The sequence below is a fragment of the Toxotes jaculatrix genome, chromosome 2 (assembly GCF_017976425.1).
Source record: "Toxotes jaculatrix isolate fToxJac2 chromosome 2, fToxJac2.pri, whole genome shotgun sequence".
NCBI lineage: Eukaryota > Metazoa > Chordata > Actinopteri > Toxotidae > Toxotes > Toxotes jaculatrix.
Window position 1 is genome coordinate 6,803,553 of NC_054395.1, and position 12,963 is coordinate 6,816,515.

The 12,963-nt window shown below is 41.9% G+C and overlaps 1 protein-coding gene across 1 annotated transcript; it reads left to right on the top strand.

Moving 5' to 3' along the window:
• The first annotated feature begins 615 nt into the window (after positions 1-615).
• Positions 616-8,760, top strand: si:dkey-32e6.3. Its single transcript, XM_041066097.1, has 6 exons — positions 616-1,006; positions 1,893-2,065; positions 3,248-3,466; positions 4,867-5,027; positions 5,131-5,263; positions 6,608-8,760. The coding sequence occupies exons 1-6, from the start codon at positions 733-735 to the stop codon at positions 6,782-6,784; spliced, it is 1,137 nt and encodes a 378-aa protein (XP_040922031.1). The 5' UTR covers positions 616-732; the 3' UTR covers positions 6,785-8,760.
• The last annotated feature ends 4,203 nt before the right edge of the window (positions 8,761-12,963 follow it).

The window sequence follows — 12,963 nt, forward strand, 5'->3', positions numbered from 1 at the left end:
TCTTTCTTTTATTTAGTATGTTTCACTTCAGTGTGTTATGGGACTTGTCAGTCCAATTCTTCTTCTTCTTTTTGCACCAACAACACTACATCAAATTCCTTGTATGTGTAACATACCTGGCAATAAAGTGTTTCTGATTCTGAAACTCAAAACCATGACACAGTCACTGAATTTCAACATAAATTAATTTATCGCTTACATACAGAATGGCCAGTTGACACTGTTTGACACCATTTTTTGTTTCTTAAATGAAAAAAAAAAACTTGTTTTCTAGATCACAGAAATCACAGGAAGAATCGATTTTCAGTTTGAACAGGATATATTCTATTTAAATAACCAGTGTTTTCTATTTAAAACTGAACATTTCTCCTGTTCTGTTCTGTGGAGAAAACTGTGTACCTGCGAAAAAAATGTAGTTTCAGTTTGTCCATTAGTCCGGGGAGCTAGCTTTATGACCTTTGACCCTGAGGTATAGTTCGCCAGAATACCTCCAAACACCTGAGAAGGTGACATACTGCATAAATGTTTTACAGCGCCTGAAGATGGCGCTCTTTCTTTGTACAGCTGCTGACCCGCTGAGGAAAGAGAAGAAGAAGAAGAAGACGACATGGAGCAGGAGGAAATACCGGTAAACAAACATGAGTCAGACCGTGGAGCCGGCTCGGTCGCAAGTTCCAGCTTAAATATCTTCAAACTAATAAACCAGTAACTGTGATCTCCTGTTTCACACTCATGGCGGATTTCGGGAACAGCGGCCGACAAGCTGAAGAACACGATGGGACAAACAGCAGAAATGTCGCTGAGCCTGTGTGCGGGGCAGGTGACACCGCGGTGACGGTCCCCCAGGGGCTCTGGTCCTCAAACCAGGACCAGAAGAAAAAGTTAGTCCTGCATGTCGACCTCAACAACACCATACTGGTGTCGGACGCCGTAACGGGTCAGGGGACTGTAGCTGCTCTGGACTACTTCCTCACAACCGTCACCTGGGGAAAGATGAGCAAACATGGTAAACTCATTCAGTTTTTGGTATCGCACGAAGAAGAATGCTAGGAATTTGTTTTTGTGTGCTCAGTCAGGTGACACGGCGAAGTCATTGTTCATGAGTTGTCAAAAGAACAGGCCGAATCCCATTTAAAAGTCTGTGCATTTAACAGGCCCCTCCCCTTTACTTCTCCTGAATGTGTGAGTGACAACAAGCTGTCAACCAACTCAAAAAGAGTGACGAGTTATTCAAATTAAGCGCGTGACAGGAATTGCATAGATACCGAATAGTATGTTATTAATACTATAGCTTGTCCACATGTCTGCAGTCATATTATATCACGTTTTTATTATGCAAATATGAAAGCCAACATTAAATTAACGTTTTATCAAATAGCGTTTCGCAGAATGTGATTTAGAACCATTGATCTGAGTACATGTAAATGTTTCCTCTACCAGCATGATTATGTATGTGTTACGTATTTAGTGACTGTGGTCAGTGCCCAATAAAAAAAACATGTAGTGCATCTTCATTTTAAGGCAATGTCACAAAGCTGGAAACAGGATTGTTTTTCTTATCTCATGAAAAGTTGACATTTTCAGAGAAACATCTACATTATGTAAATTAGGTGACAATGCTTAATTAAAGTTGTCCGAAAACTTTCTTTTACTATAACCAGCTTGGAGTCATCGGTCCATATTCATGACAGGTTGCATGGCCGTGCTGTAGACACTGAATCATCATATATGAAAATAAGTAGTAAACTTGGAAAATAGCCAGTATATCAGTATTAATTTGATAGTGCCCTGTCACCCTGGAAACAAAGCCCTTCACTCTTTCTGTCATCAGTACTTAACTTTGTCTGCATGTCAGGCCATTTACAAAACCTTTGTTCTTCACCTCTTTGCAGGAAAATGGGAATGGCTGAGTGACTCGCCCTCCCTGCTCCCACCGTGCGAGGACGCTGTTAGTTACTACTCTCAGTTTGGACGGATACCTGGTTTCACCTCTGCTGCGGGACGATGTTTCCGCGGGGTCCTAGATGAACATCTGGATCTGCTCCGCTGGCCCGAGGGCATCAAGGCAAGCACCCTACAGGAGGGAGTGGATAAGAGGGGCACATGGAAAGGGCTTATGCAAAGACAGGCAACAAAAGTCTGCTCTGACAGAGCTTTACCCAATGATGACTGCTTCTTTATACATTCGTATTCAGATTTTTATTAATTTTTATTAAACAGGTTGCAGACCCTCTGATTCAAGCCTTTTTTATCCTCTAGTGACCTAGGGGGTTGTGGTTCTGCTTTAAGCTACAAATAATCTGTCCGTAATTTTCTTTTATATATAACAGTAATAGTTATAAAGATAGTCTTCCTATTTGCACTGTATTTGACATCAAGTTTTACACTGGCATACTTTAGAGCTTCTGTTCAACAGTTAGTCTCTGTGAGTCAGAGACAGGACAAACCCGTCCACCTGCGTAACCTCCAAAATCCACAGTGACACAGGTACACTAGAGGTATGCTAATGGAATTTCGGGAGTAACCTTCAGACTCTTAGGTTGTAGTTTAAACAGATGTGGAATAGTCTGTAACGTTCACAGTTGTCACAGACTGTTAAACGGACAATCCAGGAATTTAATGTTGCCCTTCCCTAAAGTCTGGAGACGTACAATCAACAGATTTAAGTTTCAAAAACACTGAATTCTACATTCACACGCTGATGTGGGAAAAATAAAGATGTTATTTTTTTTTTTATGATTTTGACAGTCTCTTGTAGCATCCTTTAAATACATGCTGGATTTATTCATTTTTTTAAATATCAGAGGTATTGAATGACACTTCTCACCATTACACTGTCATAATGCACTTTATAAAAAAGCAATCAGATTTTTTGACTTTGTAGAAACTTGTATTCAAATGAATGCTAAGAACTGAGCCTAAATAGAAGGTGGTCTCCTTGAAAATAATGTTGACATCCATAAGTAAAAATAAAGCCTCAGACCTGGTATCAGACCACTTTCAGCCAAATGGAGGTTTCACTCTCTGAATGTGTTTTCACACCTTCTTATCCACGCCTCCCTTCAACAATCAGATATTTATTTGTGTGTGTGTGTGTGTACACACTTGTAGACTGGCTCAGTGGTAAAAGGCTGTTTTTCATGGGTAGATTCAGCTCCAGTCCAGTCTGTTACACTTCCTGCAAACCGCTTTGACAGTTTGATGCAGTTGTGTGTTGCTGAGTCCTCCCTGACTCTGTTCCCTACAGGGAGACAGAGAGCTGTGCGTAAAAGGAGAAGATGGACGACTGTATCACTGGATCCTCCCCTCCTTCTTCCAGCTGCTCAAAGACCTGGTGCAGGAAGGACGGGAGTTTGCGGTCCTGTTTCGCACGTTTGGAACTGACCTACCTCGTGTGCTGAGAGCTGTGCACAGAGCACTGAATGAAGGGTCTCACCCACTGTTCCCTGATCTGCCTGATCTGAAGGTAAAATCACATGTATTCATCACAGAGCCATGAGGGTCAGTTTGCACCCTTAGTGATACAGAACAGAGCTAATAATGTGGGTTTCATTCACAGGGTAACGTCATGTCTACTTCCTTTGTGTAGACCAGTATCACATATACATAAAGGGATGTGAGACAAGACTCACATCCCTATAAACGAGCAGAAGAGGAGGCGGCTTCAGACATTTCTCTCAGTAAAAGGAACCATCGTAATCAGTAACTGCCAACATTATTAGTCTGTTATTTTTTTTGCTTTCTTGTGTGTTTTTGATAACAGACTTAATTGTAGCTGTGCTGCAAGTATCTGAATGCGACCCCACATTGTCTACAGTCTGCTACAAACTGTTCACTTCAGGTCACTTCTTGGGATGTGTTTTTGAGTACTCCTGTAAAATCCTGTGTGTGTGTGTGTGTGTACGTTCCTTAGGGTTGGCGAAGATGTTCTTTTGAGAACATCCTTTGTGCCCTTAAGCACACACCGTCGCCACCACACACATGCATATGCATCTCCTTGACTCCCCTCCCAGAGGGGGTTTTGTGTTTCTTGCACCTGTTAGTCCAGTGGACTGGAACACATTGATTTTGAGAGAGTAGTGGAGAGTGCTACGGACGGATGAAGGGTGGAGAAACAGAAGGGATGTCAGAAAGTGAATCTGTCAGGCACAGCGGGCTGTCTGGTGGAGAGCACACTGTAGAGATCTTATTCAATTTCCTGTCAAATACTATTCATCTATGCATTTAGACAGAAAGAGCGGGGGGGGGGGGGGGGGTTCAATCGCAGGATATAATTTGTTTCTGTGTCTCTTCTTGAGTGCAGCTACAAGAAAGCTTTATCATTACTGAGAGCGGTGCTACAGGGGAAACATGCCTAATCAAAGCCGTACGCCAAACCTTGGGCAATTTACTGTTTAAGCTAAGAGAAGTGTGTACATTGGTGTTGGTGTCCATGTGCTACAGCTGCTTGACTGTATTTCACCATTTTAGATTTTATGCAAATGAAAAATACGATGATTTAAGTTTTTAAAGGTGGTGTTTCCTGTACTGTACATGGCAGCTGTATTGAATCCTATCAGAATCTTCAGAGTCATGAATCACTTTCATTCTGTTTGATAGTTTTAGGTTTATTTTCTGTGAAGTATCCACACTATTTATCATAAAGCTGCAGAACAATAGATGAGGGGGGCACAGACTATTATTTTTTATTCAGTGTAAGAAAGTTTAATGCTGATATCACCATTAATTTAGGTCAAACCTGCCAGGGTTTGCTTTAATAACAAAATAATTTCACAGAAGTGTGTTTTGGTTTTATGCTTACCCTCTTTCTTTCTTTCCTTCTTCCTTCCTTCTTTCTCTGACTCTTCTTCTTTTCTTTCGGCTCAGTTGAGTGTGAACATGACTCCAGGCAAGATCCGCTGCAGCAAGAGAGGGATCGTCCTGAGTCGAGCCGAGGACCGCGTGTCCACTCGAGACGGAGAGAGAGGCCTGTATCAGTACTTCAGCTCAGTCCAGGGCCTGGGAGGCTTTCAGGACCACTTTGACTGGTATGTATAACACCCCTCAGACCACCATTAATGTGGTTTTTGTGACCTCTATCCATCCATCAGCCCTTTTCCAAATCTTTCTGTGCCCTTGTTCCTCATCCAGGTGGGCTAGTAATACATTCTCCATCCACGGGGGGAAGCCTCTGTGGGTCGACCCCTTTGACCAGCACGTTCAGCACATCTTCATAGACGACAACATACGACAGAACGATGAAGATACCATCGTTCATCCCAAGGTACTGTCATTTTTATTTTTTTTTTCAAATGAACATGAATACATCAACAGCTATTGGCAGCCAAAAGGACTGTAACTACACTGACAGATCAGGAAAATGCTAAATGATGTTTTCATCGCCACAGTTTCCTTCCCACTGTGGAGATAAGTCATTTTAATTAGAGCCAGGATCTAAGATACGAGTGTGGAAGAGATAAGTGGGTAAACATGCCTCAGTAACACTGCTGCATCATTTTCTATCATGTGACGATAAGATCTCAGCACTGCGTTGTATAACCAGTGAGCCAGTGGCTTTGGCCAGCAGCTCTAAGAAACCGTTGTTATAGATGGATCATTTCAATATTTTAGAATCTCAATAAATTTGTGTATAATGAGCTGGAATTGTAAGTTTGTCCGTGATAAGTGGACTTTGTACATGCAAGGATTTCCCCCTCTCTCTCTCTCCCCTCCGTATTAATTATACACTCAGCTTCTTTGGAAAATGCCAGGAAGTGCCACATTTTGAGAATGCAGTTTTTACACACCACCAGAGGAAAACACAGGAGGAGCCAAATGTTTTTGTATCCGTCATCCTTTTCCACTTGAACACAGCTTGACTCTTCCTCGCACAAACAGCTGACCATATGTTTTATCTCATCTCCAAGCAGTGCAAGCATATTTTGATGAAACAGCCGATGTCAAGTCAGTTTTACTCTTTGCAACAATGTAGTATAATTTTAAGAAGCTGTATTCATATTAAATTAAATTGCAGAAGTTTTTCCACAAGTTCTCAACCTTAGTTCAGAGGCCATTCTTAAAATCATAGATGTTAGGGATTATTTTCTGACTACAGATCAGAGCTGGTGTGTGTGTGATCCTACTAACAATAAAAAAAAAAAAAAGAAAAAGTGACATTTATAAAGTCAGATGTTTCCTAACAGTTAGCAGAGGCAGCAGATACATACACACACAGTGATAGTAAGGTTAAAGTGTCACAGTCAACCAGCCCCTACAGTGCTGTTACCCTGAAACTGAAGCAGCTAAATGGTCTTCAGCCATCATTCATTTTATTATTTACACCTTCACTTTTCCTGCTGGGACATGTCAAAATGTCTTCTGTGAAAGAAAAAAAATTGTCTCTCAATGGAGGACACTTTTTCACCTTATGTCCATCATCCTGTGAGACCTACAGGATGATGAAGAAGCCATCCTCTCTCAACATTTGTTCGGTGTAATGTATGATCTAGTGTTGCTCTTACATCCTCAACTATTGTGTGTATATTTATCTCTGTCAGTGAGTTGTTTATGCTGTGGTTATCCTCTGGTCTCTCTCCTTTCTGTGTGTGTGTGTGTGTGTGTTTCTCAGGTTTTCTTGGACCCAGGTGGCAATGAGACTCGTATAGCCTGCACCTCTGAGCTGTATGACATCACCTTGGTTCAGACCGACCTCCTCCGGGCCATCTCTGACCCAAACTACTTCAGTCAGCGAGTCCACATCTGTCTGGAAAACTATGAGAGGAACGTCCAGCAGGGGGCAGACTAGAACACGCTCCGTCTGTGTGACAAACTCCGATTCCACACAAACTGTCAGAGGATGGAGGCACAGTAGAGTGTAGGTATGATTATTTAACACAAAGGTTGAAAACTTATTGAAGAACTGATGTGATTTATTGAGATTACATCTGGAGGAAGGTTACATGAACAAGTGTATTGAAGAGGAGGGATCACTGTTATTAAGAAAATCTTATAGAACATTTCTAGGGAGACAAACTAAATCCACTTCAGTGAGATTTCAAAGTGTGGCAGCTAGATAAGGAGGACTTTAATTCATCTCAAATGACTTAAATACCACACGTACTTCATCTACTCCAGGACAGCAGTCAAACAATGTCAGCTTATAAAACAAGCTCTTCTCAGTTAGTGTGTACTGTCTGCTGCTCTTTTCTGAACCACCATAAAAAGAGTTGTTGATTTAATTAAGCACTGAAGCGTCCAGGGCAGACTCTTTGATGGCAGCAAAGGCTCCGACTAATCATGCCACAGGATAATTACGCTAACTCTGTCAAATTTGTGTCAGACAGTGTAATTAGGGTCAGATATGGTCAAAAGCGTTGCGTTCGTTGTCTGGAATCCACCAGGAGTTTTGCTCCTGCTCCTCATTTGTCACACTCAGGTTGTGACACTCGCTCTTAGGTCGTCAGGACATGTGATTTTAACTTGGTCAGTGTCGTCGTTTACTTCCACTCAGAACTGAGAGGTCATACTTGAATATTTCCAGAGGTGTGTGGTGATACATTCATGAAAGATTTGTCAGTCAGAAAAATGACTCTTCGTGACATTTGGCTCAAACTCTCAGCTTTAGACTGTAGAGTCTGGTGCAGCAACATTTTTGGTTACAATCACGGAACACACCATGTTAGATTTACAGACCAGTTCTTGACGTAGTCGGTTAAGAGTAATCCATATCAATGCCGCATTTTTCAGAGCAGTTTGATCATATCCTCTGGGAGGCACTGACACCTAATTAGGTTGAACATGAGTTTGGGATGTGTTTGCACTGAATTATTTACTGCAGCTTTGTTTTATATAATTTGAAAGCTCCCATGTGTGGAACATTTACTAAGTTGAATGTGTGTAGAAATTGTGTTAGTTTTTGCTTTGAGGGTTTGAGGAAATATTTATTGTTCATCTTCCAGGGAGATTTTTAATTGCTTTGTGTTCCTCAGGTCAGTTGTAGAGAAACAGCTGAATGCAAACTACCAGTAATCTAATCAGGATTCCTGCAGACCACTGAAGACAGTGCAGCGATGATACCAGTGTTAGTGTTCAGTAGATATAGAGCGTGGATCTCCATGCAGAAGATTAAATGCAAGTGAAAAATATAAAGCCAAAGCTTTGCTGATGGTGGTAGCATTACAGTATTTTACTACTGATGAGTTTTAATTTGCAAAACTCTCAAAACAGAAAATGCTCTACTTCTAATTCTTCTTCAAAATCTCTCATTAAGACACAAAATTAAAATATCTGAACCAATTTAGGCAGTACATTATGCAGCCAGTTTATCAGAGCATCACAGCATTGTCTATGTTTATCACAGAATTTTAATGAAATGCTCATTAATCAGATATTTCTGTCAAACAGTAGCTACATGATTTCTCATCCAAACAGAGGCAGCATCAGAATTCAAGATCATACACACAACACTAATCAAGAGAAGGTGCAGTTTTACAGACGTCAGTGGAAATGGTGAATAATAAGAAGGACATTTGAAAACTTATCAGGATTTGATATATTACTGTAAATATAGATGGTGAAGTGAAGATTTTACTCTATAGTAAATCCTACATTCAAAGAAGGCAAAATAATTACTTCACTGCATCATTTTTTTCTGTTCTGTATCTTGGATTGGACAGGTATTATTCACGACAGCAGATCTTAGAGATTTTGATTACTTGTATAAGTTTGATCATCTAAAATACAGCACTCTACTGTAATACTGTTTCTGAAAAGTGAGGCAAAGTGCTTAATAACTAAACTAATACACGGTGGCTTTATTCTGAAGAGTATGTGACTTAGGGATTTGCACTGTGTATGTCAGGACAGCATGTGTGGTAAGGTAAAAAAAAAAAAAAACAAGTAAGTTTAGCTCTTTGCATTCAGACTGTTGCACACTCAAACCCTCCCATGAAAACTTGGTTCTAAGACACTGTAATGCTGAGCACTCAGACCACATGGTTCGATTCTGATGCTGCCATGACTTTGAATGCACATCACATCAAAACTTGAACTGTTTCATCTGTTTATTTTTTTCTGATGTCAGATCTTTACCATTCACTGTTAAATAAACCGTTTGAGTTCTTTGTTAAACTGTTCAGTGTTTTGCATAATGAAAACCTAAACACATGAGTGGTGTCATAGTGTATTACAGATAAAGAGAGTGAAGTTCATTTGATTCGATCCTCATTGTCCTCACACCATGAATGACGTGAGAAAAAGATCAGTGTCGATCCAACACGTCTTTATTACAGATTTCCAGATAGAGCTCATTTATAGATGATCGATTAGATATTGATTGATAGGTTAGTGTGTGGGTGGGTGTGATCTGGTCCACTGGGGATTAATGACAGAAGGTACAAAGTGTAAAGGGCAAAGTTTGGAAATTAATCAAGTAAATTAGTTGATCGGCTTCGAACACTGAAAACATTTGTGATATTTCTCTTCTACACATCCACATTCATCATCAGCCCTGCTGCTACTGACACACTGATGGTGTCAGTTCAGATGACTAGAGAGGGAACTAGAGTAGGAAGTTTCTTTTTGTGGAACTGTGATAATAAAAAGTAGAAATCTTCTAAACTCATCTGTTCCTGTGGTGTATTCTCTTCTGCTCGTTTAATTCTGTTCTGGGTTTCTCTGATCAATCAATGTTTAATATCCATAGTGATGTCACAGAGTCATATATATGATAAATTCCTCATAGACTCACTACAGGAATCGGTGCTCACATCACTTACACTCTTGTGTACTTGCTTTTATGATGTTATAATTTCTTGGCTTTCCCCACTTAGACATTGAATTATGGCTGCTCTCCCTCTTCTTTACCTGAGCTGCGTCTGCATTTATATAGTGCTTTTTATACAGGTCTTTATTGGTCCCTACCACAGCAAATCAGTTTTTTTGTGCTGTTGTTTAAAGACACTGTTTTTTGTTTGTTTGTTTTTAAGTGCAAAGCTTGGGAACAAAATATTGCTCTTTATCATCCAAATGGAGTTTGAAAAGATGCACTTATTAAAGTAGTAGTGGTATCTCTGCTGGTAACCTACAAGTATATCAGAGAGTTTGACACTTGTTACTTAAATAAAAGATCTTTGCACTTCTTCCATTCCTGATCATCCTAATGTAGCCAACACTAGTTAAACCTTTCTATGTGTCTGTGTACTGGCTGTTAAAACGTTATATTTTAATAGCTGTGTTTCTAGAAAGCAGGATAGAAAAATAGTGTTCTAGTGTGATTTGTATTAAATTGCAGTGTAAATGCGTTGCACTGAAAAGCATTTAAACTGACTGTTGCTCCACATGAGGGCAGCAGTGCAGCTTCTGGAGCGCCCTCACCTTCAGAGCCAGCAGCAGCCTTCCCCTCAGGTGAGTCTGGAGTTACCTGATAGTGCTGGTGAGGGGCGGAAAGCCTGAAACCAGCGGCTCCACAGACAAGCGGTAATCAGTGTCCCAGTTACAGGGGCGATGAGTCGGGTGTTGTCACTCGGGGATGGTGGAGGGACAGCTGGCACACTGAGCGCACGAATTGGCGGTGTTTTGGGGATTGCGTAAATGCGCACTAGTGAGAGAGGGGAGGAGACGGGAGGAGAGGGACGGGAAAAACGGAGGCAGGAGGGGGGGAAGTGTCGAGTCAGTGGAGGGAGGACGATGGTAACTGTGGCTTTCGCTGGATTGTGTCACCGAACAGGTTCACAGCAGGAGCTGTCCTCCCGTCTTTGTCCTCTTCTGATAACATGCTGTTTCCAGCTCTGGCGAGCTCCTAGGCACCTATGAGACCGTCCACCTACCGGACAGAAAGGTATGGACTGTTGTCACCAAACTTTCCACCTCTCAGCTTTTATCTCATGTAGTCAGCTGACGCACAGACACGCCTGCAGACTTTTTAAAGCAGGTACATCGCGCCCTGGCACTGATAGAAAGACATAAGACTGGAGAGCTGGTGCAGCGTCGCGCTTCATCTCCGCGCACATGTGCTCTGTTGGACGAGATGCCCTCGCTGTTGTTGGGCGTTGGGGAGCCGTGGGCATCGGAACAGTATGAACAGGTGCGGACACTCTTTATGTTTAAGTTTAAAGAAGTCCACGTTTAATGATGCAGTTGTAGCCATAAAATGGTGGACGAAGAGAGGTGGACGGCAGGAATGTCTCTGGACGCCATATCCAAAATAATCCGGTCACAGGTTAGTGTGTAGGAGTGGGACTTTGATGTATCACCACTTGTCATGTAGTCGTCATGAGCGAGTTTGGATGAGAAATAACATTTAGTGAAGCGATGCTGTGGTGCCATTTGGTGGAGTTCAAAGCTTTTGATGTGTTGCGTGATTTTTGGTGCAGGTTCCCGGGATTTCAGGGGTTGCAGGGCGAATCCTCCCAGCTGCTTAGTGAGATGCGTCTTTTCCAGACAAGCCTGTGCCATCTGCTGCACTGCCCAGCATCTGGTTGTACCTGTCCGCCTCCAGCAGGCTCAGATTTATTCAGTTTTCAGAGCAACCTCAAGTTTCTCCTTGCTTTTTACAGAGCTGAGTGTGTGTCTTCAGTTAGGCTACAGAGAGGTGTCCTCCTTTGTCCTCCTCCTGGGCATGAGATGAGTTTGCTGCTCCTCACACACTCACTTTAAAGCTCTCCCTGCTCATGCTGCTGCCTGCTCTTCTAAAGAGGTAGTTTGTTCCTCTAACAGCTTCAGACTGGTTCAGTAGCTTCCATCACGCCTCTCCTCTCCTCTGTCTTCCTCCTCCTCTTTGTGCTGGTCCTACTTTTCCCATCTGACCTGTGATGTTAGCTCCTAACTTGGTGTGAGTTCATTTGCATAATGAGGATTACAGCTGACATGCGGCGTCTGGGCCTGTCTCTCTGGATCCAGCAGAGAAGCATAGTGCTGTGGCAGCTCTCATTGTGCCAGCAAAATGCCACCTTCAATCAGGTCTCACCGGGAGGGCTGTGGTCTGCTCTGACGGAGCGGGCTCTGCCTCTTTGCTACCATCCGTGCAGAAGGAGTGAGGGGACATTCAGAGTATGAAACTATACGAGTGTGAAATTAGCTACTGGTGTTGTATTTGGCTCAGGGGCTTGTTCGATATAAATGGATAAATTAAAATGCACAATTTTCCAAATGATATAAGCTTAGCAAATTGATTGGCTCGTCCATGAATAGTTGTTATTAGCAGCTGCTGTGTCTGGAGGATGAAAAAAAAACATTTCCTCTTGTTAGTGTTTATTGAATTTTTTTTTTTTTTTCCAGTCTTACATTTGACTTGTGCTGTACCAACTATTCAGCCGCCCACTTTACAGCTAAATTTATTCTAAAGTTCAAACCATGGGTCAGAGCCCACAGGGGGGGACACACAATCCTGAAGCCAGACGATCTCCAGATGACAAAAACAGAAATTTATTTTTGATGAAGCCGTTTCCCAGGGTGCACCGCTGCAGGTCATGTCTGCTCTGCCTGTTTTGCCTGTTTTCTTGTCCTTTCCCTCATACCATCATTTTCTGGTCATTTCATTGTGATTTAGTGAAATCGCTGTGGCTCTTATCCTTAAATTACCTGTCATTTGTTGCTTGTGATGTTAGGGATCAAGGAATCGAGGCTTGTCCTCCTGTTGAACTTGCTGTAATTTGTGCTGGATAAAAGCATCACCTGAGAACAGCTGATGAAAACCTGGGGCCTCGTTTATCATCTGTGTGCATGCACAGTTTAGTGCCTAATCCATGTGCACACTCATTTCTACACGTAGAGTCTGATTGATCGGTTTCTTCTTAATAGTGAGAGTGTGTGTACACTGAGAGGCCTCCTGGCCATGATAATCAACCAACCCTCACTTGTTTGTGGTTGTTTATTTGAAGAAGAAGATAATTGTTTCTTTCATAATGAAATGATGCCATTCATGTCTCTGTTTCATCTCGTCTTTTACCATGTGACTGAGTTCTGGTGGCCCCATACAGGAGATTC